Source organism: Nipponia nippon, unplaced genomic scaffold (genome assembly GCF_047370975.1).
Source record: "Nipponia nippon isolate SJK-2023a ecotype South Korea unplaced genomic scaffold, ASM4737097v1 scaffold_35, whole genome shotgun sequence".
Classification (NCBI taxonomy): domain Eukaryota; kingdom Metazoa; phylum Chordata; class Aves; order Pelecaniformes; family Threskiornithidae; genus Nipponia; species Nipponia nippon.
In genome coordinates, this window is record NW_028262353.1 from 574,809 (window position 1) to 601,492 (window position 26,684).

General features: G+C 66.1%; 2 protein-coding genes across 4 annotated transcripts; both read right to left on the bottom strand.

Annotated features, from left to right (window-relative positions):
* Positions 1 to 1,475: 1,475 nt before the first annotated feature.
* Positions 1,476 to 13,344, bottom strand: PA2G4 (proliferation-associated 2G4). 2 transcript variants are annotated; one of them, XM_087771771.1, is made up of 13 exons: positions 13,094 to 13,344; positions 10,183 to 10,311; positions 9,472 to 9,577; positions 9,174 to 9,243; positions 7,949 to 8,041; positions 7,128 to 7,191; positions 5,475 to 5,553; positions 4,351 to 4,429; positions 3,889 to 4,022; positions 3,172 to 3,266; positions 2,554 to 2,681; positions 2,053 to 2,106; positions 1,476 to 1,778 (listed from the first exon to the last, which is right to left on the bottom strand). In XM_087771771.1, exons 1-13 carry the CDS (start codon positions 13,179 to 13,181, stop codon positions 1,713 to 1,715), a joined length of 1,185 nt encoding a protein of 394 aa, XP_087627897.1. In that variant the 5' UTR covers positions 13,182 to 13,344; the 3' UTR covers positions 1,476 to 1,712. The 2 variants fall into 2 exon arrangements, with proteins under 2 accessions (XP_087627897.1, XP_087627898.1); XM_087771772.1 differs by lacking the exon at positions 13,094 to 13,344 and adding an exon at positions 11,783 to 12,340.
* A 498-nt stretch (positions 13,345 to 13,842) lies between these two features.
* Positions 13,843 to 26,376, bottom strand: ERBB3 (erb-b2 receptor tyrosine kinase 3). Of its 2 annotated transcripts, none has more exons than XM_087771662.1 (28): positions 26,229 to 26,376; positions 23,534 to 23,685; positions 23,268 to 23,454; positions 22,507 to 22,632; positions 22,353 to 22,418; positions 22,167 to 22,285; positions 21,616 to 21,757; positions 21,412 to 21,525; positions 21,224 to 21,344; positions 21,082 to 21,155; positions 20,920 to 21,010; positions 20,335 to 20,534; positions 20,132 to 20,264; positions 19,723 to 19,813; positions 19,493 to 19,647; positions 19,350 to 19,403; positions 18,604 to 18,745; positions 18,196 to 18,315; positions 18,024 to 18,122; positions 17,745 to 17,930; positions 17,524 to 17,679; positions 17,240 to 17,315; positions 17,026 to 17,172; positions 16,587 to 16,684; positions 16,357 to 16,518; positions 16,007 to 16,078; positions 15,544 to 15,808; positions 13,843 to 15,104 (listed from the first exon to the last, which is right to left on the bottom strand). In XM_087771662.1, the coding sequence occupies exons 1-28, from the start codon at positions 26,323 to 26,325 to the stop codon at positions 14,572 to 14,574; spliced, it is 3,978 nt and encodes a 1,325-aa protein (XP_087627788.1). In that variant the 5' UTR covers positions 26,326 to 26,376; the 3' UTR covers positions 13,843 to 14,571. The 2 variants fall into 2 exon arrangements, with proteins under 2 accessions (XP_087627788.1, XP_087627787.1); XM_087771661.1 differs by having other exon boundaries at positions 16,357 to 16,521.
* Positions 26,377 to 26,684: the final 308 nt, after the last annotated feature.

Below are 26,684 nucleotides of genomic sequence, written 5' to 3' on the forward strand. Positions count from 1 at the left end.
CAGGCAAGTTTATTGAGGAAAAAAAGGAAAAAAAAAAAGGGTCAGTTACAGAGCTCTTCTCAGGAGTTCCCGCTCGTCCAAACTCTTAACAACTGGATTTTTGTTTCTTGTATCAAGAGGTACAGCGGGTTTGTTTTTTTTTTTTTTCTTTAAAAATAGAACATTAAATCAACCTCCAGCAAGTCTCCACACGTTACACACCCGTACCGAGGACCACGAGGAAGGCCAGCGCGGCCCGTCGCCCAGGGGGGGCCGAAGGTTGCTTAAAAACGCCCAACGGGCCGCGATGGCGGTGTCCCTGAGGTCGCGGAGCAGCCAGGAGCCGCGGCCGCCCCGCCGGCACCCGGAGAGGTGGGGGAAGAGGAGCAGAGAGAGATGGAAAAATTCAGGAAAAAAAAAAAAATAGCGACTGGTTTATTCTCTTTTATTGACTTTGGTAATACTTGCACGTGTGGAGTTCGGGGTGGAAAACCCAGATCTTGGTGAGGAAGCACGGTGCCTGCGGAGGTGTTTTTAAAGGCGAGAGTTTTTCCCAAATTGAGCTACAGCAGGGGAATAACCAGAGAGCCGGTCAGCAGGTATCGGCAAAGAAAAAAAACTCACGTTCGACTACATGGAATTCAAGTGGCTTTTTTCTTTTTTTTTTTTCTTTTTTTTTTTTTGCTTTTCTTTTTTTAAAAAAAGACTGCCTGTATAAAAGAGCAACACCCCTGGCCGGACTCTAGCCCACGTCCGACGACTCCTGTGGCGTTTCCCAGCGCTGGAGGAGCGCGTGCGGACGGGAGAGCCTTGGGAGAGCCGCTGGCGCGCGTGCGAGCGGAACGTACTCGCGGGCCGCAGAAACCTGCCACGGGGCAGAACAAACCTCCCCGGGCCCCCGGGGAATTAAAAACCCCCGCGGGGCGGCGGGCAGCCGCCTGCCTCCCGCAGGGCTGCCAGCGGGGGAGCAGCGGCTGCTTCCGAGCAAGTTGGACAGTCAGATTAAAAACGAGCTCGCCACAGCGGCGTATTAAAAAATAGAGCGTTTATAAGTAAATCAAGGCAGAGACAGAACAGAGTAGACCGAACAGTCTGCAGTTTCACAGGGGACATAAAATTTGATATTTTTTCCAATCGTAAACGTACAATCTGGAGGTTAAGAGTGAGAACTCCTCTGCCCCAAGGCGAGGGAGAGGAACGCCTCCGCGGCCGGAGGAGCGGGTGCGCCAGGAGGCAGGTCACCTTACACCGTCCACGCGTACCGTATCACTAAACACAGGGCGCTTTCTCGGGCGTAACTGGCTGGTTGCTTGGTTTGGGTTTTTTTCCTCCAATAAAATCTGTAAAGGGAGAAATTTAAAAACAGAAAAAAAAAAGGCGGAGGAAGAAGAAAGCAGGCAGCTCCCTACGCTCCCTCTCTCACTGGGATCGGCTTAGTTGTTCACCTCTTCAGCAAGTATGGGTAGTATCAAAGGTTAGAAAGAGTGGATATAGACTAGCTTTTACTCCTGATTTTATTTTTCTGCTTTCTTTTTTAAGTAGTCTGAAGTGGCTGAGAGAATCCTCCCTCGTTGGCAAAGTCAATAGGAGCTGGTTGTAGTCAGTGGGAAGTCCGGACTGTTTGTCGTTTGGTCGTAAGAGACAAACAGCGCTAGATTATTTCGCTTCTGTTTTGGGGGGAAAAGGGGCGAGTGTGTGTGAAGTGGGTGCTACATGGAGGGAGCGGGAGCTGCTCAGTCGCCAGCCTCGTTCTCTTCCGCCGTCTCTCCCGTGGTGGCGTTCTCTGCGTTCTTGGAGGCCTGCGGACACAAAGCCACGGCGGCGGTGAGAACGGGGCCTCGTGCGGCCGCGACACCGGCGGCAGGCGCCACGCAGCCCGCCCGAGGGGCCGTGGGGAGGGGGGCCCCTTCCCACGAGGCGGCTGCTGCCCAGCCAGGAGAATACCGCGGGGTCGCTACGGCGGGCTGGGAGGCGAGCCCAAACCGCCGCCACGCAGGACCTGGGCAACGTTTGGGCGCTGCTGATGGCAAGAGATAACGTGCCACTAATCCCCACAAAACGTGGCCAAATTACCTTCTTTTTCTTCTTTTTCTGGGTCTTCCGGCTTGCAGAACTTTGTAGAAGGGCCTGGAGACAGGAGGGAGACGTAAGAAGCTAGAAAGCCGACTCCTTTTTTTGAGAGCAGGTCAAGGGAAACACCTTTAAAGCGGAAGGAGCACCGCCAGCCACCGAAGGGAGGGCGGGAGGTCCTAAGGGGCACGGCAATAGATGGGAAACGCAGAGCCTCCCGCCCTGGCGGGGTACGAGGCCCCGGGGCCAGCCTCGGAGGCTCCGCAGCCGCTCCTCGAGGGCAGGGTGTCCTTATCAAGCCACTAGAGCCGGTGCTTGATGCAGGAAACAGGGGCCCAACCTGGCCTTAAGCAAATCTTTTCCTCTCTAAGCTCGCGCCTCAGCCCCTCCCCTGCAGAGTCTTCCGGATTTCGCTTCCCACCTTCGCCCCGAGGGACGCAGCCAGGGCGACCCATGCGATGCGCTGCATCGCTACATCTATTGATCGTTATTTTTAAAACCAACCTTCAGCTCTCCATCTTGCACCTCAAACTCCGACTTGTAGAGGTCCGGCTCGAAGGGGCCGCTGGTTATCCTCATAGGACCGTTGGGCATTAAAAGCACTGTGAATTTGAACTGTGCAACGAACTCCCCTGCAAGACAGAAACGGGCATTGCTGCACCACAGCCCCCGTGCATCCGACCCGCTAGGTATCTTGGCAGATGTTTCCAACCAGACGTTTTGATTCCTATGCCATTTCCACGCCGTCACTGCTAAAAACTACCTCGCAGGAACTTCTTAAACCTACCCCGGCCAGGGCAAAACAATTCCTTCGGCACCCCCGCCCCAAGCCTGCTCTGCCAGCAAACCGGAGAGCCTCAGCCATCAGTCCTTCCCCCCGCCCAGGAAATCACTCCACACAAAATTTCATCTCATCACTGGAACGACTCCAAAACAAGATCCAGAAGCCAACGGGTGGCGAGTTTCCTGGAGGATAAATCCCAGGGCCCTTGAAGTGCATCTCTGGTATTCATACAGCGACGGAGTCAGCACCGGCCTCGCCAGACTCCGGAAGCGACAGACAGTTGTCTGCTGAGCGCCCGTCCGCACCCAGCTCCCAGTCCTCCCACCGCCAGCGCTCACCTTCCTTTTCGTAGAGGACGTTGAACGGCTGGAGCAGCTCGTGTTTGGCGCATTCCACCACCCCCATCCTGGCCTTCTTCTCATCCTCAAATGCCCTGCGGAGGAGACAGAGCCACACCTGAGCTCCGGCCCTTTCCTAGAAGCCCGATTCTGCCCCGCAGGTTTCCGGAATTGCCCCTGGGGTCAGGCCGGAGACTTCATTCACTCACAGCCCCCTCGCCCCAGCAGCACCACGGGGCAGCGACAAAGCAGACTGCCAGGTGAACCGTAACCTCCAGCGAGTGGAGACGGCGAGCGGATTTAAGGGTGAGAACAGCTCGTCAAGTGAACGTTGTTTCCTTAGTTTGAGAGTACATCACTTAAAAAAAAAAAAAAAGATGGGAACTGCCTCGCCTCTGCACGCTGCGCCCTGACGCTGCTTTCACCCCTCTCCGTTTTATTTTAAACGCAATTCCCGGCTCCCCACCTGCCACGCGAGGCACAGGAGATCCTCAAATCCTCAGGCTCTGCCTGGGATTCCTGCTTAAGCCTGTAACATCCTTCCTCCACCCACTCCTAGGCTCAAATAGAGCAAACCCCGATGTAAAGCAGCGAAGGCTGCTGCCTCCTGTGACAGGCCAGCGAAAGCGCGTCGGTTTTGCTGTCTGCACGGTCCGTGAGCTCACGCAAAGCATCCAGCTCCGAACACACGGGGAGGCCACGAATAAGAGCAAATACCTGAGAGTAAATGGCATAGTATCAAAGCGCCTCTCCACCTCACTGAAAAAGGCACGGGAGGTTTTCATCTTCAAGCCGTACTGTTTGGAGGGGTCCCTTTTGTAAATTGTAGTTCTCTGTCCAGCATCCTTTGCCTGAAAACGCAAACAGAGCTGAGAGACGAGGAAAGCAGCGCAGCGCCTCCGCAGCCAGATGAGCCAACCGCCTGCACGCCCCGGGGCACTGACGTCGGACCAGCACCGTCCGTACTGCGGCACTGCAAAGCTGCACCTCAACTTTTCGGATGGAAAAAGCTCCGCCCAAAAAGACACGGCGATACCCAGGCAAGAAGCGTTCCCCAGCCAGAGCTGGCACCCGCAGGGATGTGGCTGTTAGCACCACTTGCTGCTGCTGACTACTCTGAAACGCGGCCGCTTTGGCCAGGCGCGCAGAGGAACAGCGGCCAAGAAGCACCGGACTCACCTTTCCCTCCCCGCTGCTGACCAGAACGTCCACAGCGTAAACTTCATGGACCTCAAATTCTGCTTTTTCATGGTCCTTCCTGGATGAAGGAAAGTTTGGTGAGTCAAAGAATGGTAAATAGAGGAGATGAAACCTCCGACACAGCCACAATACCTTGAACAAGCCCACGCCGGGCTTAGCCAGAGGCGGCCTACAAGCACAAAGCAGTGCTATGGTGCTACAGTGCCCAGGTCCCTGACCAGAAGAGCAAAAGCTGGCACAGAAGACGCCGAAGTTGAAAATTAACATGCCAGGCAGCGGAGCCGATCGGTGACAGGCTGGCAGAGAAAACCAAGGACAAGCCAGCGGTCCTGCCACGACAAGCAGCTCCATCCCAGAAGGGGTGGGAGGTCTCTCGGACATTCAGCGCCAGCTCCTTGCACTTGTGGTCACGTCCTGGGCAGGCCAGGAGCCCCGCCACGCCTGGAACCTCACCACGCCCGAGAACGCACACTCCAAACACTGGCTTTAAAGCCACTGAGCTCTAAATATTCAGCGTGAGAGCCAACCCCGAGGGATCCCTGAGGGAGAGGAGCTGCTGGAACAGAAGGGAATGGCATCCAGCTCATCAGTTCAAAACCATCCCGAGATGCTACTGACAGCGATCACCATCCAGCAGGCTCCTGGCAGCTTCTGTGAGGCAAACGACAGGCCTTGGCACAGCTCCTGGTGAATTAGCATCCACCGCTACAACGAGCAACAGTTGGTTATTTTGCTGGCAGGCTCCAGCAGGCTCCTTGGAGAAACTGGACAGAAACCAAGAACGCTCGCAGGTGCCAGCGAGGAGCCTCGCGTCGGTGACTTCCAGCCGCTCTTTCTCAGAACAACCCCTGAATGCAGAGCCACGCTTCACGTTCGCACAGAACGGACACGAAGATACGGGTCTAACGAGCTACAGGTCTGCCATCCTGGGTCAGACTTCAAGAAAGAGGCCGTACGGGGAGCAGCCTACACCCCGGTTAAATGAAACATACCTGCTACACCCCCCACTCGATACCGCAGCAAGAAAGCGGGTCACCATTCCGGACCTAGTCACAGCCCTCCCAAACGCTGCTGGAAGCAGCAGCCCCAGAGGTGATGCTCACTTTTGCTGGTCTGTAGGGTTCTGGATGATTGTTTTCTCTCCATCGATCACATGCTGTTTCAGCTGGTGCGACAGCATCCCTGCCGCGATAAGAGAATCCATTAACACCTCTGAGCTGCGAACCAGCGACACAGCGACTGGCGTTATTAACGCTCCAGGGCGCGGGCCTGCAGCCCTCAGCTAGAGCGAGCGGTAAAGCAAACCGGCGTCGGCATCAGCACTTCCTCAGTCGTGGGCCGTCAGGTGCATCGCACAGCCACGGCGCTCCCCAAAGCCCGCTCCGCCTTCAGCAACGCGTCCTCGCCAGCGAGGAGGAGCTGCAGGCTCCTGCGAGCGGTGCAGCCGGCCGCCGAGCCCTTTCAAGCACCGCCGCTTCTCCGTTAGGCACCTGCGCTACGCCAGTGGGCTGCAACGGGCTGGAGGTGAACCCGCAGGCACGTGCGACACACCCTCGGGTGTTTTTAAAGATGCCAAATGTCAAACTAATGGAAACTTTCAGTCCTTTCCCGAGTAGCTCGGCTGTACAGCACCCAAAGGGCATTTTTGGGGGGTTTGCTTCACTTTTCCCTTCTGTCCTACAGCTCACCTCCAAATGGAAGCCTGAGCACTCGCAGCCATTGCTGTTCCGCGCCCCAGGGCGCCAGCCCAGCAGCGACAGTCGCGCGTCTCCATTCAGGAAGGACGGCTGCCGCTGGCGGGAAGGGAAAGCACAACCCCGGCCGCCAACAGCTCCGTTTGTTTTCATCAACTGGGGCCTTATGCTGCTGCCAGTGCCTAGATAATTACGGCACTCGACTGTTTCCAAAACAGTGGCTGCTTAAACTCCCTCGACAGCGCGAGCGGCCGCCTCCTCACGGCAGCTGATGCCACGTTTTTTCACAGAGAAAGGAGCAAAGCGTTGGGGAGACCCACAAAGCCATCCCACACAGGGAACAGGGAACCGACGCTCCACAACTGGGCTAAGGCGAGCGAAGAGAATGAGCCAGCTTTACAGGATTTCAGGAAATTTAACTAATAAAGGGCCAATGTCATTGTGGCTGAAAGAACCGTTCGACAGTGATGTCACCGCCTAGGAGAAAAGCATCTGCCTGTGCCAAACGTCAGGCTAAGCTCTCTCACCACCTTCCAGACAAGCGCTTCTATCAGAAGCCATCCCAGCGCCCTCCCCCTTGCCCGTTATCAACGCTGCGAGGAGAGCGTGAATCAGTTTAGAGTTGCGAGGAAGGAAATTACATACCCTGCGCATCTATGGGCTGCTTTTGCAGTGGCCCTTGCATGACAAACAAGTTCTGCTGTGTATTCGCTAAAGGGGTTTTAACTCCGAGTGGCCAAGTATGAAAGCAAAGGGCCACGCGATTTGCCCAAGGTCAGCAGGAAGGCCACGAGCCAGGACACTACCTACCAGCTGGGGAAGCCCGCGTCTATTGTTCCTAGATTAAGGCATCTTTAAAAATAAAAAAAAAAAAAGAGGAAGGAAGGAGAATAGAGAGTTTCGAAGGGATTTTTTTTTTTTAGCAAAGGCTGCTGCCTTTAGAGACGGCACACCTAGGGCTCCTAGTCATTAAATGCTTCCCAGAATTTGAATGGGGCAGCTCAGGACTTAGCGCGCAGCTAAAACATCGCTACCTCCGATCCGCCGCTCCCCCGTCCTTACCTTCGATCGGCGTGCAGTGAAACGAGTGGGCGATTTTGTTCCACGCGTCTGTCACTTGTGTGTTCTGGATGAAGAACACATGAAAACACACTAAGGATACAAAATTCAAGCCACAAGTATGAGAGTTTTTTTTTTAACTTGACAATGTTCTGTGATAAAACCAGCAGGTTTTCTAACTGCCTGGTGCTCCAACACCTCCAAAAAAAGGAGAAACAGTGTCAGGCTTCCATTTTTAATCCTTATCAACAAAACTGACAGTAACGTGAGGTCAGCTCAGCCTCCTGCACTGCGCCCGGTGCCTTCTTGCACGCCACCCCTCTTTAGGGGATTACGCTGGGAAGGAAGAGCGACACAAATACGTTTGGAATAGTAAGACAGCAACGAAGGAGATCGTCTACGACTGCTGAGGTGCCTGAGCACCAGGCGAGGGAGAGGCGCGAGCGGGAGATTTACGGAGCGCTGTTTGGCGGAGTTGCTGTGCGTGCCCAGCTGCCCTCAGCGAGGAGGGCACTGGCGAGCGGGAGCACCGAGGCTTCTCTGCGAAGCCACCGTTGCACAAGCGAGAGCTCGGGTCCCGCGGGGAAGCCAGAGCTGCTGACAGAAGAGTCGCTGCCACCCGCCCCAGCAGGCCGCTGCTCACCCCAGCAGCGCCTCAGCTGTCTGCAGACAGCTGCTGCCAGATTCCCCACATCGCTGGGCAATTCTTCCCAGGCAAGGTCACCCGCTTTTATTTCTACGCGTGAAGCGTGGCAGAGGCAGCGTCGGTACTCGAGCCCCTCGCCCCCTGCCCATGCCTACGTTCCCCCACGCCAGTCCCTCACCTGGTTTCCAGGCTTTACCAAGCGCAGAGCAGCTTCAGCACAGAGATGAGCCGCCTTGATGACATCAGCTTTACGGCCTGACACAGGGTTTTCCTGGAAGAACAGAAAAATAAAGGCTTTTTAAGGTACGCTCCCTTCCCTCTTATTAGCAAGAACCCCGTTCTGAGTGTCTGGAGATGGAGATTCTCCGTCTAACTGCACACCCTCCGCCCGAGCAAACGGGGAAATCCAGCTCAGAGGTGGAAGGGCTTCTGGCTTCACAGCTCCATCGTTAGTCTCTTCTCCGTTAAGAGCAAATGAGTGTCAGCCACAATCAAACTGGCTCTCTCACGAGTTTCAACAGAGACACCCTAGTACAAGCGCATCGCCGTCAAAGACTGAAAACAGAACAAAACTCTCCTGTAGCCAGAAGCGTGGACTGGAAAGATTTCAGTGGACTTCAAAAGATCTTTTTGTCTTCTCCCCATCAAGCCGTTCAGACACAGCCACGGGAGAGAAACCATTCCCAAGACTCACCCCGCCATCCTCCTCCCAAGACTACAGCTAGAAATTTGTTACGTGACGACTTCACGCACACAAGCGGTAACTCCCGCCGCGCGGGCGTGGCTTAGTGTCGCTTCCCAAATGCCCGACCAAACCACACGTGCCACGGTGGCGTCCTCGCCGCCACGCGCCGGGGCTGGACGCTGCAATCGGCCCCGAGCGAGAGAAGTCCCTGCTGGCGTGCTCAGGCAGAAGCGGGCAGCAGGGAGTCGTTTTGGGGTTCGAAGAACAAGTTGCCCCTGAGTTCAGTTAGCAAAGGTGAAGGCAGCAACTCCCAGCAGTGCGGCGCTCGGCTCCCTGTGCCTCGGCCAGTAGAGGGGGCAGCAAAACCAGTCCGCCCCACAGCCCCAGATGCTCTACATGCAAATAACTCACTGCAGCGCCACTCACACGTGGTTTGTCTCAAATTATTTGTACCCGTGCAAAACGGCACATGTTGAAACAGCGCGTCAGCCCTCGTTTTCCAGAGGACCGAGAAATTTTTAGGCAAGGGGCTGTTTTCAGTCCCTGCTGGGACACCGGGCCTGCAGCGCTTTTGCGAAACGAAGCGGACACCGCTCGGAGGCTCCGTGCTGCTGCTGCCTTGGGAACCAGAGGCACGCGAGCATCGGCTCTTCAGTCTCTCCTTTAGAGCGCACGTAAAGCAGCAGCGGCAGGAGACACCGCTCCATTACAAACCTACCTTTGAGGCGTCTATGACAAAACTGTGTGCTACATTCGCTATGAAGCCATCGACGTGGACTCCCAAGTCACTGCAACACAAAGAGAGTTAATTACAGGTGGGGCATCGCACCTCAGGAAACTTGTGTGACTTCTGGAAGTATCAGAAGACTCATGCGTGTTTCAAGCGCTTCACCTGACTAGCTATTAAGTTCTGTAATTAGCCACGCCGAGGCAGTATTTAACACAGCAAGCAGGATTAGAAAGCAAAGCCCTGGTGGCAACAGGAAACTCAAGAGAAGCGTAACTGAGATGCTTACATTTTGACCAAGTCTCCATCTTTGAGGATGTAGTCTTGGTCACTCTTCAGGGGGGAGAAGTGACAGACGCAGTTATTTACCGATATACTCGTTGGGAAGGCAATACCTATAAAGGGAGAAAAAACACTCCATGAAATTGTGCAGCTGCACAGCCGGCACGGGCAGCAGCCCCGCCAGTGGGGATCGTCGTTCCGGACTGAAGTTTTTGGAGCGCTGTAAAACGCCCCATTGCACAAGGCTCTGGCCAAAGAGCCAGGAGGAACGCAGCGCCCGGTCCGCTCCTGCCCCGGCTCCCCTTTTGCCCAGGCAACTGTCAGAAGAAATGCATCCGAGGCAGCGTGACACCTGCGAAAGGGACCAGAACTGAAATCAGGGAGCTCTCGGTGACACACTCGAGTGTCACCCAACTTCCACAGCCGCTACAGAGGAGCGATAACCGTACCGCAGGTCTTCCTGAAGGGAGGACGCTGAAGCAAGAGTTACTTTGGACAACAATGTGGGTGATCGGGTGCCTCGAAACGGGAAGCTGAGGCTCATCGGTGATGCTTACCAGCAGAGCAGGCAGGGGGATTTGGGTTAAAATTGGCTTTCTGGGAACTGCAAATGATTTCTTACGCTAATTAGCGCAGAGTAGCGCTTTCTGTGCCCCCCAATGGGACCAAAAACCACAGCCACGCTGAAAAAAACCCAAATCTCTGGAGCAGGCCTCACCTTTTTTCATTTCTTTTTCCTTCTTGAAAATCTTGCCAGTCTCTTCCATGATCATGGCGTCTCCCTTCTCGCACAGGCAGAGAACTGACGCTCCGGAGTTCGCCGCTTCAACCACCGCACGCAGGACCCCTTAATTCAAACACAGACACGGAGCTGTTGAAGCATATTAACGATAAACAGCCTTAAATCCAACACCAACCCTCACCACACGGCACCCTGGCGGAAAGATCTCCGTTTTCTACGAGGGAACAAGACCCTCGACTCGGCTCTTCACCAGAAGGACTGTGGACAGGCAGAAATCCCACTTTAATTTTTATTCTGTTTTTGAGAACGTTTTCACAGAGAGCGTGAGCAAAGGAACGTACGTCGGGGCTTGCGCAGGTGAAGCGCTGCAGCTTCAGCCAGCTGCCTGTGCAGACCGAGGTCTGTCAAACAAAGCAGCCAAGCAGAAACACCGCTCTCCCACATTCCTTCTGGAGAAGTCAGAGCTACAGAAACAGGTTTGGAAATTACTCGGGAGACAGGAGAGACAGCACATCAAAGGAGCAGGGGCCAGCGCTGCGGACGTGCAGGACCAGAGGTACGGAGCAGTTGAAAGACTTTGCTGGGCACAGGAGCTGGCAGCAGCGCAGGACCAGCGCGGCAGAGCCGGTTACGTTAGTGCCTTACTCTGCAGAAACGTGTTTTAAAGGTAACCCACGTGCTCCTGCTCCGGCCTGGCAGCTGCCAGCACAGGGAACGCCACACGCCTTGCTCCACGCTGCAGGTCAGAGGAAGTTTTGCCACTTTTGGGCATATTCTAGTGCCTGCGAGTCCCAGCAGCGCTTTAGTTCCGCCGTGGATGAGAGCGTGCCCCGTGCTTCATAGGAAAAGTCAGGAAAGGAGCGTAAAAGCTTAAAGTTTTGGTTGAAACCCTGCAGAGCGACGTTCGCAAACACATCTCGTGGCGTTACGGGAGCAGGGCCTGGGGGCTGCTGGAGGAGCCGCATCTCCGTGGCCCCCAGGGGCTGAGGCGCTCCTGCTGTCACCAGCAGACCCCGAGCTGCTATTTCCCCCTCTCTCCGGCTGGGACACTTTACAGGGAGTCGTAAAGCTCCCCCTGAAACACTTTCAGATCCTGGGATAAAAGGTATCCTCGCCGTTTCTCCTTGCTCGGCGAGCACGCTGTTTTTACAAGAGGCTGTTTTGTGAAGCGCCTCTGCCGGGCGGGAGTTTCTGTAACCGATAGCACGTGGTCTAGGTACAACAGCAGTAAATATTTCGGAAGTGCTGAAGGGGATGTTTACAAACAGGCGGGTTTTCAGAATTTCTTTGACGCCGTGTAAAAACCTGAAGTCTTTCACCTGCATGACGAATTAAATGTCAAATCCCTTCAGTCACCTTTCCGTGCGCCGCAAATAATGACAAATTGGGAATATTTTTAAGTACAGATAAAACGCTGATAAAGAGACATTCGGTGGACGGCAGGACAGAGAGAGGCAAGAATCGGGAATGTTAAAACAAACACAGTGCAGAGGTAGACGGAGAGCCCTGCTTATCAGAGCATTCGAACAAAACCAAGAAGCAGACGGCGTGATAGCACTGACCGAGGAACACCTACTCGTTGCACTGCGGCCTTCCACGGTGCTTCGTCGAGGGAATTAAAAGCACTTTATATCGCTAAAGGCACCTCGCTCTGACAAGAGCCCAAGGCGTTTCGAACTTTTTGTCACAGTTCTGCGTTTGCTCTTCCCAAACGCGCTCACGCCACCCGCGAGGGAGCAAAACGCGGCGATGGAGCTGCCCCTTTCCCCGGCGGGACGGGAGGCAGCCGCTCCACGCAGCCAAACCCGTGGCACGCCGTTAAATCCAGTTTGCCCAGCAGACGGAGAAGCCAAAGCGGCGACCTCCCTTCCCGAAGGGGAACCCGCGTCACTGTGGCTCTCGGCCCCACGGCTCTCTCCTGAGCTGCGTCCCAAGTTACCGTCGGGCGCGATGACTTAGAAAGAAGCGTCGAAGTCAGCAACATTTGGTGTGGGACACGCCACCACCGAGGCTGTGCCTAACGCCGGGAAGACCTCATAGAACCGGTCCAGTTAGCTCTTCACGCAGCTGTCACCCTCCCGGAGGGGCAGCGACCCACCATTAACGATACAGCAAAAATAAGCGTTTAAAAAAGCAACAGCAAAAAGGAAAAAACACGGGGGGGGGGGGGGGGGGGGCAAAGTTTTAGGCGTGAACGACGCCCGTCCCGGGGCCGCGGCGTCAGCACCCCCGCCCGGTACAGCCTCCCCCGGGCGAGCCGGGGCTCCCTGCCGAGGAGAGGCGCTGCCAGGGCCGAGCCCGGCGCTCCCCTCCGCCGGGGGCTCGCCCCGCTCCCGCTCCCGCCCCCGTCCCCGCCACCCGCGGCAGGGCTCGGCCCGCGGGGCTGCGGCTGCCCGGCCCGGCGGGGAGCGGGGTTAAAGCCCCGAACAAAAGAGCGGAGCGGGGCAGCGCCCGCCCCGGGCCGGCCGCGCCTGGCCGGGCCCCGCTCCCGGCCCCCCCCGCGGGCGGGCGGCGGGGGGGGGGGGGCGCCAGGCCCTGCCCCCCCCCCGCTCCGCCGGTGCACGTGGGGCGCGGAGGCCACGTGCCGGCAGCGGCCGCCGTGCGGGGCCCGGGCCTGGGGGAACCGGGGAGCCCCGGCCGCCGCCCGGGGCTGGGGGGAACGCACGGCCGCCCGCCTCCCTCCCCCCCCCCCGCTCCACCGGCGTGTGGAGGCGGCCCGTGGGGGGGGCCCAGGCCTCGCCGCCCGCCCCAGGCCCGCCGCCGCCCGCCGCTCCCCCCGCCCCTCCCCGCTGCACCGGGCACCCCCGGCCCCCGCCCAGGCCCGGCCCGGCCCGGCCCGGCGCCCCCTCCCCGCCGCCCCCCGCGCCCGGCCGCGGCCCGCACTCACGGTTGGCGATGTCCCCCCCCATCTTGTACTTGGTCACCACCAGGTCCTCGGCGATCGTGAGCTCGGCCGCCTCCTCCTCGCCCGACATGGTCGGAGCCGCCTGCCTACGCCCGCCCGGCCGCCGCCGCCGCCGCCCCTCCCCCGCCGCTGCCGCCGCCGCCGCCGCCGCGCTGAGGAGACCCCGGGGAGCGCGAGCGAGAGAGCGCGAGCAGGGCAGGAGCGCGGGCTCCGCGCGGGGCAGGCTGGGAAGGCGAGTCCCCGCCCCCACGGACTACAGCTCCCGGCAGCCCCCGCGGCGCCGCCAGCGAGGCCCGGCCCGGCCCGGCCCCCGCCGCGGACTACAGCTCCCGGCGGGCGCTGCGGCTCTCGCGAGAGACAGCGCGGGGAGGTGGGAAGGCGCGGCCGGAAGCGGAGCGCGGGGGCTGCTGGGAAGTGTAGTCCCGGGAAAGGGCCCGCTCGGGGTGGGGGGCACCGGCTCCGCGGCGCGGGGGGGGGGGGGGGGGGGGGGGTCTCGCCGCTCCGGAGCTGTCGGTGCCCCCGGCCCCGCTCACCGCCCCCAGCCCCGCCGTAGCCCCCGGCCCCCCCCGCCCCCGTGCCCCCCCCCAACAGCGGCACCATCGCTTCGGGCAGATTCGCTTTGTCTTTATTCCGCATTTACAGACCCGACCGACGCGCGCGGCCACCACCGGGGCCGGGGGCGATGCCCCGATCCAGGGTCCGGGCTGGGCGCCCCCCCCCCCCCCCCCGGGCAGCCCCCGTGGAACCGGGTGAAAACATCACGGGACCGGGACTCTCCGGGGGCGGCTGCGCAGAGCCCGCCCGGCCCCGGCCCCGGCCCCGACAGGGCACGGCAGCCCCCCCGCCACCGGCCGGGGACCCCCTCTAAGCGCCCCGGGGAGCGGGGGGCACCCCCGCCCCTTCACCGGTTCCAGCAGGGAATGGGGAAACCTGAAAGTGAGTCTGGGGTCCCTGCCCGGACATCCCGGCCGGCCTCGCCTGGCGGCACCCCACGGCAGCCCTGCACCGGGACCCCCGGCAGGGACCCTAAGCCCCAGACAGGGACCCCCCGACCCCAGGCAGGGACCTCGGCCCCCAGTAGGGACCCCCCGTCCCGGACAGGGACCGACCCTGCATCCCTGCGCATAGGGAGCACCTTCAGCTGGGGGCAGCTGTCGGGCACAGACGGAGGGGGCCCCAGGGGTCCGGAGCCCCAGGGACCCCCCTCTGCAGGGGGCCTGGGCTGGCCCCCACCCCAGCTCGGGCTGCTCAGGCTCAGCCCCACCAGCCCCGGGCCCCAGGAAAGGCTTTGGCAAGGGCGGCAGGGAGCGGGTACACCCCGGGGGGCTCGCGGCCCCTCGGCCCCCTGCCCGCGCTGCAGCTTTGGCTCGTGCCCCGAGGGGGGATCCTTCATATCCAGTGTAAACAGCCCCGGGGGGGGCCGGGAGGCAGTGGGGCGCCAGCGGGGGCCGGGGGGGCCCCTACGTCCGCTGGGCGTCCGCCTTGGCGAAGAGGCGGCTGTGCCAGTAGTCGGGGTTGTCGAAGGCACAGTCCGAAGCCTCCAGGCTCCGCAGGGGCTTCATGCAGGGGGCGGGGGGCCCGGGGGGGGCGCGGCAGCCGGGACAACGGGGGGCCAGCACCGCCTCCATCTCCTCGTAGCCCTGCTCCTCCTCGGTGGCCGGGGCGGCCTCACCGGGGCGCATGTCGGTGTAGCCGTCGTGCCGGGGGGGGCCGCCCTCCTGCCGGGGTCCCGGCCCCCCGGCCACGCTGCCCAGCGAGCGGCTCAGCCGCGGCTGCTTGTTCATGTACTCATAGTCCTCCTCCTCCTGCCCCCGGCCCGGGGGGGCGCCCGGGGGGGCCCCCGGCTCCAAGCCCACCTCCATGTACTCGTAGCCCAGCTCCTCCAGCGAGGCCGGCCGGGGCGGGGGGGCTCCCGGGGGACCCCCGGGCTGGCGGTTCATGTACTCGTACTCCTCCTCCGGCTCCGGCACCGAGCCCCCGGCGGGGTCTGGCTCTGCGAAGGGAGGGTGAGACAGAGGCCAGGCCCCCCCCGGCTCCCCCCTCCACCCCCAGGGCCTGTCCCAAGTTCAGGGGGTCTCATCTGGGCCATGGACGGGGTCATCCCACCCCACAACCCTCACCCCCTAAAAGATGAACCCCAACCCTGTACAAATGGGTCACCCCACCCCCAACCCTGGGGACGGGCCCCCTCCAGGCTGCCCCCGCCCCACAGACACAGGAGCCCCCAGCCCTACGAGGCTGAGCCCCCACCCCTTAACCCCAAACCCTGTGGGGACGGCGCCCACCGCCCCTCGAGGACGGGCTCCCTGCAACCCCATGGCGGGGGGAGCCCCCAGACCCGGTCCTACAGGGAGGGACCCCCCCAGCCTGCACAGATAGGACCCCCGCCCCCTGCCTGGATGGGACCCCCCCGCCCAGGCTGCGCCCCTCACCCCGTCCGGCGCAGTTGGGGGTGACGTAGCCGTTGGCATCCTCCTCGCTGCCCTCGGTGCTGGGGGGCGGCGGGGGGAAGCTCTCCCGCTGGGACAGGTAGGCGCTGTCCCCCCGTGAGCGCAGGCTGCGGCAGAGGCTCCCCGACAGCGACCCCCCCTCGGCCAGGTCCAGCTCCGAGGCCGTGCCCCGGCCCTCCGACGACTCCGACACCGTCCGCCCCAGGGACTCCTGACGGCTGCGCCGTGGCGGCCGGCACCCGCCGCCCTGGGGGACACGGGGCTGAGGGGGGGCACCCCTGCAGACCCCAGCCCCCCTCCCCCCAGCCACCGCTTCACCTCCCACCGCCCCACGACCACCGCTTTGCCCCCCCCGCCCTGGCACCCCGTGGCCACCCTCATAGCACCCCCACCCCCAGCCATCCCCCCACCCCCCAGCACCCCTCGCCCCCCACCCCGCGGGTACCTGGCGGCCGCTGCCGAGGCCAGGCTGGTTCATGGGGATGTAGCCGGCCGGGGGGCTGAGCAGGCTGGGACTCTGCGGGGGGACACGGAGGGTCGACACCCAGCAGGGGGGACACAGGGGCTGGGACCCCCCCACCCCGCTGCGGGAACGGGGCGCGGGTCCCGCCGGGGCTCCGAGGGGACGCCGGGGCAGGGGGTCCCGCGGGTCAGCCCCGCGTCCCACCTGCGTGGGGAAATGGGGCTGGGAGACCGCGTGCCACGTCCCAGGACCCCGAGCCCCCACCCTGCCCCGTGCCATGTCCAGGACCCAGCCCCAGAGCCCCCGGACCCGGGGGGACGGCGGGGTCTCACCCGGGTGCAGCTGCCCCGTGGCCGCTGGGGGTAGAGCCCAGTGGCGAGGCCGAAGGAGGCGTCCAGCTCCTCCTCCTCCTCCTCCAGCTCCAGCGTCTCCATGTCATCCAGCTCCTTGTCGCTGAGGGTAGGGGGCTCGGCGGGGGGCGCGGCCCCGCTCTCCTGCTGCAGGGACGGCTGCGTCAGGGGCTGCGGGGCCGGGGATGGGGGGCCGGGGGGGCCGTGCTCACCTTGATCACCAGGTAGCGCGGAGGGTCGCGGGCCATGCGGGTGAACTCGTTCGCCAGCTCCTTGAAGGTGGGACGGATGTTCTCGTCGATCATCCAGCCTGGGGTGACGGCAGGGGCTGAGCCGGGACTCTGCCCCAGGGCTGGGGACAGGAGCAGGACCCTGCCCCAGGAATGGGGACATGGCTGGGACCCTGCTCCAGGGACGGGGACGTGGATGGGACCCTGCTCCAGGGAGGGGGATGAGGCTGGGGACAGGAGCCGGACCCTCCCCAGGGATGGAGACAGGAGCGGGACCTCTCCGGGGATGGGGACAGGAGCAGGACCCTGCCCCAGGGATGAGGATGAGGCTGGGACCCTGCCCTGGGGATGGGGACAGGGCTGGGGACAGAAGCAGGACCCTCCCTGGGGTCGGGGCTGCGGGCGGTGGCCCCGCACTCACACTTCACCATCACCATGTAGACGTCGATGGTGCAGATCTGGGGCTGCGAGAGCCGCTCGCCCTTCTCCAGCAGGTCGGGCACCTCGGCCAGCCGGATCCCGGCATAGGGCTCAGCCCCGAAGGTCATCATCTCCCAGAGCGTCACGCCTGCGGGGACAGTCCCCGTGAGCCCCGTGGGGCTGGCGGGGCCGGGGGCCGGGGGCGCAGCGCTCACCGTAGCTCCAGACGTCGCTCTGGTGCGTGTACTTCCCAAAGTGGATGCTCTCCAGCGCCATCCACTTGATGGGCGTCTGCGAGGAAAGGTGGGGTGTGGGGGGACGTGGGGACAGGCGGGGGGACGCCCCACGGGGCAGGGGGCATGAGGGGATGGGACATCCCTGGGTGGTGGGGGTACGGGGCCATGGAGAGGAGGGGACGCAGGAGGTACCGGGCACGCGGGGCAGGGAGGGGGTGCCCGATGGCAGAGGGGGGACGCGGGGGTCCCCGCCAGGCGCCCACCTTGACCTCATTGTAGAAATACTTCTTGTCGTCGGGGTAGAGGAGGTCGGCGATGCCGAAATCGGCCACCTGAGCCTGGCTGGGGGACTTGAGCAGCACGTTGCGGGCGGCCAGGTTGCGGTGCACCATGCGGTGCTCCTCCAGGTAGTACATGCCCTGGGGGCGGGGGGCGTCAGCGGGGCCGGGGGGCAGCGGGGACCCCCCTCACCCCGGGGACTCACCTTGGCCACCTGGACGCACCAGTTGAGCAGGAGCTGGGGGCTGATGCTGTCGCGGTTCTTGCGGACGTAGTCGAGGAGGGAGCCCAGCGGCAGGAGCTGCGTCACCAGCTGCAGCTGGGGGCCGGGGCAGATGCCCAGCAGCCGCACGATGTAGGCATGGTCCAGGCTGCCGATGGCCAGCATGTGCTGCGGGGGCAGCGTCAGCCGTGGCTGAGCCCCCCCGCCGCCCGCGGCGGCCTCCCGAGGAGCAGGATCCGGCCCGTGCCCCCCCGGACTTACGTCGGTGACAGCGTGGAAGGACTGCTGCCCACTCCAGTCCTGGATCACCTTGATGCTCACTGGGATCTTGATGGAGTCCCCGTCGGGGATCCAGATTCCCTGGGGGGACGGGATGCCCTGGTGAGCCCTGTGCCCAGCCCCGGCTGAGCCCCTCGCCGAGCCCCCCACTCACCTTGTGCACGGTCCCAAAGACGCCGGAGCCCAGCACCTTCAGCCGCTTCAGCTCCGTCTCCTTGAAGATGCGGGCCAGCACCTTGTTGGCTTTTTCACTGGGGTCCAGCGGCTCCAGGCTCTGCCGGCGGGAGACGGAGATGGGGACGGGGACAGAGCAGGGAGAGCAATGGGGACGGAAGCAGAGAGGGATGGGGATGGAGACCTGGGATGGGGACCTGGGATGGGGACGGATGGGGACAGGAACAGGGCTGGAAAGGGCTGGGGACGGCTACAGACAGGGACGGATGGGGACGGGTCCCCCACCCCTCCTGCCTCCGAACCCCCTCCCCGTGGCCCCGGGGCTCCCCCCTGCTCCCGCCTGGCTCCCCACGGCAGCGGGACCCCCGGGCGCGGCTGCCCCGCTCACCTCCCCCCTCTCCAGGTAGCGCCGCATCGCCCGCTTCTTCTGGATCTTCTTGCCCCGCCAGTAGAGCAGGGCGAGGAGGACGCAGGAGCAGGAGAGGAAGAGCCCCCCGACCACCATCACCGCGATCACCGTTGGTGTTTTCCTGGGCGCAGGAAGAGGCTGGGGCTGAGCTCCCGGTGCCGGCAGGTCCTGGCCCGCCGCCGCTGCCGCTCCCCCCGTGCTTCCCACGGCCCTGCCCGCCGCGGGGGCGGCACGCGCCCCAACCCTGGGGCTGGCGGGGGCGGCGCGGGCAGGGCTCGGCACCCGCGGGCGCGCACGGCAGGAGGGTGGCACGGCCGGGGCAGGGGGTCCCCCAGAGCCCACGGGGGCAGGGAAAGGCCCCGGCGCAGGGCGGCACGGCACAGCGCAGCGCGGCATGGCGCAACATAGCATGGTGCAGCACGGCACAGCACAGCGCGGCATGCCACGGCACACCAGGGCATGGCGCAGCCTGGCACGGCAAGGCATGGTGAGGCACGGCACAGCACGGCACAGCGCACCAGGGCACGGCACAGCAAGGCACACCAGGGCATGCCACGGCACGGTGCAGCGTGGCACAGCTTGGCACCATGCAGCACGGCACAGCGCACCGGGGCACGGCACAGCGCACCGGTGCACGGCACGGCATGGCACCAGGGCAGGGCACGGCATGGCCCGGCGCAGCCCGGCAGCACCCTGGGGCCCCCACAGCCCCCGCCCCGCAGTACCTGGAGACGGGCAGGGCCTCCCCCAGGCAGTCCTGCAGCAGCGGCCCCAGGCACCTGCGGAGACGGAGACGGGTGGGGGGTGAGATGGGGCGCGGGCAGCCCCCCCCTCCGGCCGGACCCCCGAGCCCCCCACCCCGGCGCACCCGCGGGTGCAATTCTCGTGGCAGGGCCGGCACTCGCGGCTGGCGTCGGGGTACTTGTAGATGGGGCCGCGCTCGCCCAGGATGCCCTCGGGGCAGCTCTCCACGCAGTGGGGCCCGTCCCGGTAGTGGGCACAGCGGGTGCAGGTGTCGGCTCCCTGCGGGGCGGGAGGGCACGTGAGGACCCGCGGGGACGTCGCCGTCGCCGCCGCGGGTCCCCGGCCGGGCCGTACCGAGCCGTTGCAGGTGACGTTGCCCTCTATGCGCTCACACTCGGGGTGGCACTCGAAGCACTCGCCCCCCTGGGCGAACTCCCGCGTCTCCCTGCGGGGACAAGGCAGGGTCACCGGCCCACCCCAGCGCCCAGTGTCCCAGCCCACGCCAGCGCCCACCCCGGGGTCCACCCCAGCGCCCACCCGCCACAGGCTCAGTCCCACCCCAGCGCCCATCCCACCCTGACGCCCGCCGCAGCGTCCATCCCACCCCAGGACCGGACCCCCCCGGGGTCCATCCCACCCCGGTGCTGCCCCCGCTGCCCACCCTGGGATCGATCCTGCTCCCCGTGCCCATGCTGGGATAAACCCTGCTCCCCGTGCCCGTCCTGGAGCCGATCTCCCGCCGGTGCCCCCGCGCCCCCCTCACCCCTGGGTGAAGTGGCAGGTGGGCACGCAGACGCCGCGGCGGCTGTAGTGGCGGCAGGACAGGCACTGCGCGGGGCCGGGGCCCCAGCAGCCCTCGGCGGAGCACAGCAGGTCACACACCTTCCCCTCTTGCTCTGCAGGGAGGGAAGGGGGCTCAGCGCGGGGTCCTGCCCCCCCCGGCCCCCCGGCCCCGGCCCCACTCACGGCATTTGCTGCGGGGTTTGTTGTTGCGGATGTCGAGGTCGGCGCGGCGGCGGCTCAGGGCTGCCCACTGGACGGTGTGGAGGTAGCAGAGCTGGCGGTTCTCCGTGATGTAGACCCTGCCCGCGCTCACCTCCCGCAGCGAGCGCAGCCCCAGCGACGTCACGTTCTCGTTCTTCATGATCAGCAGGGAGAAACCCCGGCTGCAGGGAGGGCGTCAGGGCGGGGGGCGGCTGCTGCGAGAGCCGGGGGGCACCCGCCAACCCGAGGGGACGCAGGGACGGGCAGGGACAGGGACGTGGGAACGGGGGATGCAGGGACGTGCAGGGATGGGGGTGACAGGGGATGCAGGGACGTGCAGGGACAAGGGATGCAGGGACGTGCAGGGACAAGGGATGCAGGGATGGAGGACAACGGGGGGATGCAGGGATGTGCAGGACGCAGGGATGGAGGGACAGGGGACGACAGAGGGATGCAGGGATGGGGGACGACGGGCCGATGCAGGGATGGGGGACAACAGGGGGATGCGGGACACGCGGAAGGGGACCGTGAGATGCCAGGTCGGGGGCTGCGGGGACGGGAACTCACTTGTACAGGCTCCGTCCCCCGATGGTGACGAGGTTGGAGAAGACGCTGAAGTTGTGCATGTGCTTGGGCCAGGACTGGATGTTCAGGTACCCTGGGGGGGGGACAGGGCCGGGGTCAGGGTGGCCCCGGGGGGTCCCGGCCTCCCCCAGCCCCGCTGCTCACCCGTGATCTCCCGCACCGTCCGGAAAACATTCAGCTTCTCGGGGTCCAGCGCCGAGATGTTGCGCCAGGGATCCCTGCGGAGCCGGAGCCGTCAGCCGGGGCGGGGGCTGCACCCGCCACCCCCCGGCCCCCCGGGCCTCACCCCTCCAGGCCGGTGATGAGGAAGTCCAGGTTGCCCAAGATCTTGGTGCAGTTCACGAAGGTGTCGATGTTGCTGGAGTCCACGGTCTGGTACTTGCTGCCGGCGCCGGTGCCCTCGCAGGCTGCGGGATGGGGACGGTGAGGGCTCATCCCGCAGCCCCCCGGCCCCCCAGGCCCCCAGCCCCCTACCCTTGGGACACAGCCCCGAGCAGGGCTCGCACATCTTCAGCCCGTTCTTCTCCACCTCCATCTTGTCGTTGGGGCAGGCGCGGACGCAGGAGCTCTGGTCCACCACGAAGTTGTCTGCGGGGAGACCCTCGCGGTTAGAGCCCGTTGCCGGCCCCCGGCCCCCGGCCCCCTGAGCCCCCCGGGCCCCCCTGCGCCCCGGCTCACGCGGGCAGCTCCGGACGCAGATGCCCCCGTACTGGTACTTGGTGTCGGGGTTGGGCTCCAGCTGGAAGGTCAGCTTGTTGTAGATGAGGGGCTGGGGGCAGAGCGGCACGCACGCCCCGCTGTCGTTGAAGTGCCGGCAGGCCTGCGGGACGGAGGGGTGACGGGTGGGGGGAGGCACGGCCACACGGACCGACGGACACCGGGACGCACAGACGGACACCGGGACGCACGGACGCCTCTCGCCCTGCAGGGACAGCATCGCCCTGCGCCCGCCCCGGGGCTGAGATCCCTCCCGTGGGGGGGCAGACGGACAGACACACGGATGGATGGCCACACAGACAGATGGCCACACAGGCGGACGCGTGCACAGACGGACAGATACCTCCCCACCCCGCACAGGCAGCATCCCCCTGTGCCTGCCCCGGGGGGCGCACGGATGAGCTCCCTCCCCACCGGAGGCAGACAGACGGACACGCGGGCGGGCGGGCAGACAGGGGGACGCACGGACAGACAGACGGACAGAGAGCGGGCTGCTGCGCGGGGGGACGTACGAAGCAGTGTGTCTGGAGGGGGCCGGTGCAGCCCCCCGCGCACTCCTCGTGGCAGCACTCGTTGGGCGCCCGCCCGAAGCAGCGCCCGTTGCACTGGGGGGCACAGATGGTCTTCGTCACTGCGGGGAGGCGGGGGTGAGCGGCGGGGGGGCCCGGCCCCGGCCCCCCCGGCCCCCCGGTACCCACGTTTCTGGCAGTCCTCGGGGCCGGGCCCCCAGCAGTGCCCACCGCAGCTCTCGTGGCACGGGGCGCCTGCGGGGGAGCGCAGCGGGGTCACCCCCAGAGCCGGGGGTGCCACCCCCAGCCCCCCCCGCCCGGGGCCCCCCGCGCCCCCACGCACAGGCCTTGCCGTTGTCCCCCACGACGGGCTCCAGGCGGGGGTCCCGCATGATGTCCCGCCACTCCACCGTCTCCACGTGGCAGAGCTGCGCGTTCTTCTCGATGTAGACGCCACCGGCCAGGATCTCTGTGGGGGCGGCCGGTGGGCAACAGGGCTGCGGCCCCCCGGCCCTGCCCGGCACCGCGAGCGTGGGGAGGGGACGGCACCGTGCTGGGGGGGGATCCACGGGGAGCTGGCACCGCTCCGGCATGGGGACCGCGGTGGGGACAGCACCACTCTGGGATGGGGACAGCGTGGCCCCAGGGTGCACAGGGGGGTGGCACTGCTCTAGATGGGGACCGGGACACAGTGGGGACAGCACCGCTGCAGGATGGGGACCACAGGGGGATGGCACTGGTCTGGGATGGGCACCAGGACGCAGCAGGGGACAGCACTGCTGCAGGATGGGGACCACGGGGGGACAGTGCTGCTCCGGGATGGGAACCACGGGATGCACGGGGCGGTGGCACCACTCTAGATGGGGACCATGGCAGGACAGCAGCACTCTGGGATGGGCACCAGGACGCAGCAGGGGACAGCACCTCTCCAGAACGGGGAGCGCGGGGAGACGGCACCGCTCCGGGATGGGGACCGCAGAGGGGACAGCGTGGCCCCAGGGCGCGCAGGGGGTGGCACCAGTCTGTGGCGGGGACCCGGAGGGGACGGCACGGCTCCGGGGGGGGTGCCAGGGCGCGGGGGGGCGCGGCGGCGCGGGGTCCCACCTGTGAGCTGGTTGAGGCCGAGCTGGCGCAGGGCGTGGGTGGTGTTGGGGTTGTAGTTGAGCAGGACGAAGAGCGCGTACTTCTCCTCGTAGAACTGGGTCCCGCGGATGACGCGCAGGTTCTGCAGCGGCAGCGAGGCGAAGACGTTCATGGCGATCAGGATGTAGCCCGTCACCTCCCGGATGGTCTGCGGGGCGGCAGCACGCGTCAGCCTAGCGGACGCGGACCCCTGCGGACCCCTGCGTCCCCCGCGTGCCCCCGCTCACCTGCAGGAAGGAGAGGTCCTGTGTGTGGTCGATGAGGACGATCTCCAGGTTGCCCATCACGATCTCGCAGTTGTTGTACATCTTGTGCAGCGTCTGGTACTGGTGCTGGGCGTCCCCCGTCACGCTCAGCCCGTTCAGCGTCCCCGCGCACACTGCGGGCACAGCACCCTGTCCCCCGCTGCCACCACAGCGCCGCGGCTCTGCACCCCCACGTCCCCCTCTTGGTGGCCATAGTCACGTCCTCCGTGGGCTCCTTCTCCCCCCCCCAGACTGGCCACGTCCTGCCCTTGATGGCCATGGCCACGTCCCCCCACGGTGGCCATGTCCCCCCATGGTGGCTCTGTCCCTCCCGCGCTGGCCACGTCCCCCCCTGCCCTCCACAGTGTCCCTGTCCCCCCCATGGCATGTGTCCCCCCACACTGGCCATGGCGGTGCCCCCACGGTGTCCCTGTCCCCGCCACAGCGGTGCCCCCCCATCGTCCCCCGCGTTGTCCCCGCCGGGGGGTGGCGGTGCCCGGGGCGGGGGGTGACGGGTGCTCCCCCACCCTCCCCTCCCCTGCGCGGCGCCCAAACCGGCCGGGCAAGGGTTGCGCAAGGCGGGCGCTGCAGGCATGGCCCCCGCACGGCACGCCCGCGACGCCCGGACTTCGGACCCGGCTGCTGGCGCAGCCCATCCCGCCTCGACGCCCGGGTCCGGGCTGGGGGCCAGGGGGCCGGGACGCGGGGGTCCCCCAGAGCCCGGGAAGGGGGTGGGCACCGAGGGGGCCCCGGGGTTAACGACTGCGCGGCCCCCCCGCGCCAGGGCGGACAGGGCCCCTTTGTGCGCGGGCAGGATGCGGCCCCCTCCCCGCAGCCGCACAAAGGGGCGATTGTGGCGAGCGGGCCGGGGGGAGGCCGAGCCCCCCGAAAGCGGCGGGAGAGCCGGCACCCCGGGGGCAGAGCGGGGCGCAGCCCCCCCGGCCCAGCGCAGACGTGACTCAGGCGCGGCGCGGGGGGGCCGCGGGCGGGTAAATGGCAGCTTTGTCCGGCCCCGGTGCGGGGGCAGAGAAGGGCCCGAGCCCCCTCCCGGGGGCGGCCGCAGAGAACGGGCAGCTCGGTGCGCACACGGGAAGGGGCGCGGGGCCAGCCCCCCCCCCCGCAGCCGCAGCCTGCGCTCCCCCCGCCCCCGCCCCCGGCTATTTTAATAGGGAAGGGGCTATAAAAAGGTCCCAGCTGCGTTGGGGCACGGCCCCCAGCCCCGACGCCCTGGGGATGGGCACAGTGGGGCCCAGAGAGAGGGGGCTGGGACCCCCAGGAAACAACAGGGGGAGCTGGGGCAGCCGGAGCCTGTTTGGGGGTCCCCAGGCTGCCGGGGCGCAGGATCCGGCCCCCGTGGGACCCCCGTGGCCGGGAACGAGCAGCGCTGTCGGGCGACGCTGGTGAATCATTAACGGCTGCTCGAAGGGTCCCACCGGAGCCCGGGACCCCCCTCGGCGCCGGCGCCCGGCAAACCGAGGCGCGGGGGGCTGCGGGCGCCCGGCCCCCGGGGTGCACCTGCCCGCGGGGGGGTGAGGGCCGGGGCCCCCCGGGCGCCGTCGCGGCGTCGTGGCTGGGCGTTATCAGCGCGGGGCCCCGCCGGCAGCTCCGGCACGTCGCCCGCTATCTGCCGCGTGCCACCGCGCCACCGCGGCCCCCCGGCCCCCGCCGCCAGGAATAGCACCGGGGGACGCGGGCGGGGGGGCGCAGCCCCGACCTCCTGCCCTCGGCCCCGCGGGCGGCACAAAGGGGGTCTGTGTGCGCGGGGCGGCCGATGCCGCGGGGCCGGACCCCGGCCCCGAACAAAGGGGCTCTGAGACGGGGCCGGGGGGCCTGGGGGGAGCGGAGCTGGTCCCGCTCGCCCCGATGCCGGCGCCGGGCACCTGCGGGTGCCGGGGTGGGAGCCAGCGGGACCCCCGCGCCGGCCGGGCCCCCGGCTGCGCCGGACCCCCGCGTGCGGCAGCCCGAGGCGTCGCCGGCGGCACATGGCGCGGCGGAGGCGCCGAGGGGACGGGCGCGCCCCCCGCGTGCTGCCAGCGCGGCCCCCACACCTGGGCGTGCGGGCGGGCGACGCCGGCCCCACCTTCGCGTCCAGCCCTCGCCGTTTTCCTCTTGGGGCAGAAAAACAACTCCCGGGTGAAGCCAGCCCTTCCGGGAGCGGCCCCGCTTCCCCGGCCGGGGCGCGGGGGGCCTGGGGCGGCGGCGACCGGGTCTCCTCGCAGGGGACCCCCGGGGTCCCCCCCTGCCCTGGCCCGGTGCCGGGGGCGTCGGCCGGTCCCGGCCCCCGCAGCCTAAAATTATCCCCGGCAGCTGCGGGGGGCGCAGGTGCCTCTGCCCGGGGGGAACCGAGCCCCGGGAGGGGGGGGACCGAGCCCCGGGAGGGGGGGGACCGAGCCCCGGCCGAGCCGCAGCCCGGGAGGCTTTGCCGGTCCCGGTGCCCCCGGGGCTGTCGGGGTCTCCCCGGTCGCAGCGCTGGGGATCGGGACGGGGGGTCCGGCGACGCACCCCGGGATCGGGATCCGGCACCGGCAGAATCGGGACCCCCGGGACCCCCCGAGCGCTCCCGGTCCCGCCGCCCGTCCCGGGACCTCCGCGCCCCCCCGGTGCCCGCCTCCGCCGCGCAGCCCCGCTTCCCCCGGTCCCGCCAGGATCCCCGCACGCTGCCGGGGCCGGTGCTCACCTGCCTGCGCGGAGCCGGGCGCGGGGGCGCGGAGCAGCAGCAGCAGCAGCAGCAGCAGCAGCGCCCGGTCCCGGGGCCGGTCCCGGTCCCGGTCCATCGCGGCTCCTCTCCGCGGCCGGCTCGCAGGGCCCGGCGGCTGCGGCGTGCCCGGGCGCGGCGGGGGGAATGCACCTGGCGCGGGGCCGCCGGGGCGGGACGGGGCCGGGGCGGGACGGGGCGGGCGGGGCGGCGGCGGCGGCGGGGCCCCCCCGGGCAGCGCGGACCCGGACCCGCCCGCCGCGCCCCGGGGCGGCGGCCCCGGGCCCCCCCCCGCCCCCGCCCGGGACAGGGCCCGGCCCCGCCGCAGCCCCCGACCCCCGGGGGGGGGGGGCTCCGTGTCGGTGGCCCCGTTACGGCCCCCCCGCAGCCCCCAGCCGCATCCAGGCCTCCCCGGGGCAGAGCCCGGCCCCGCCGCAG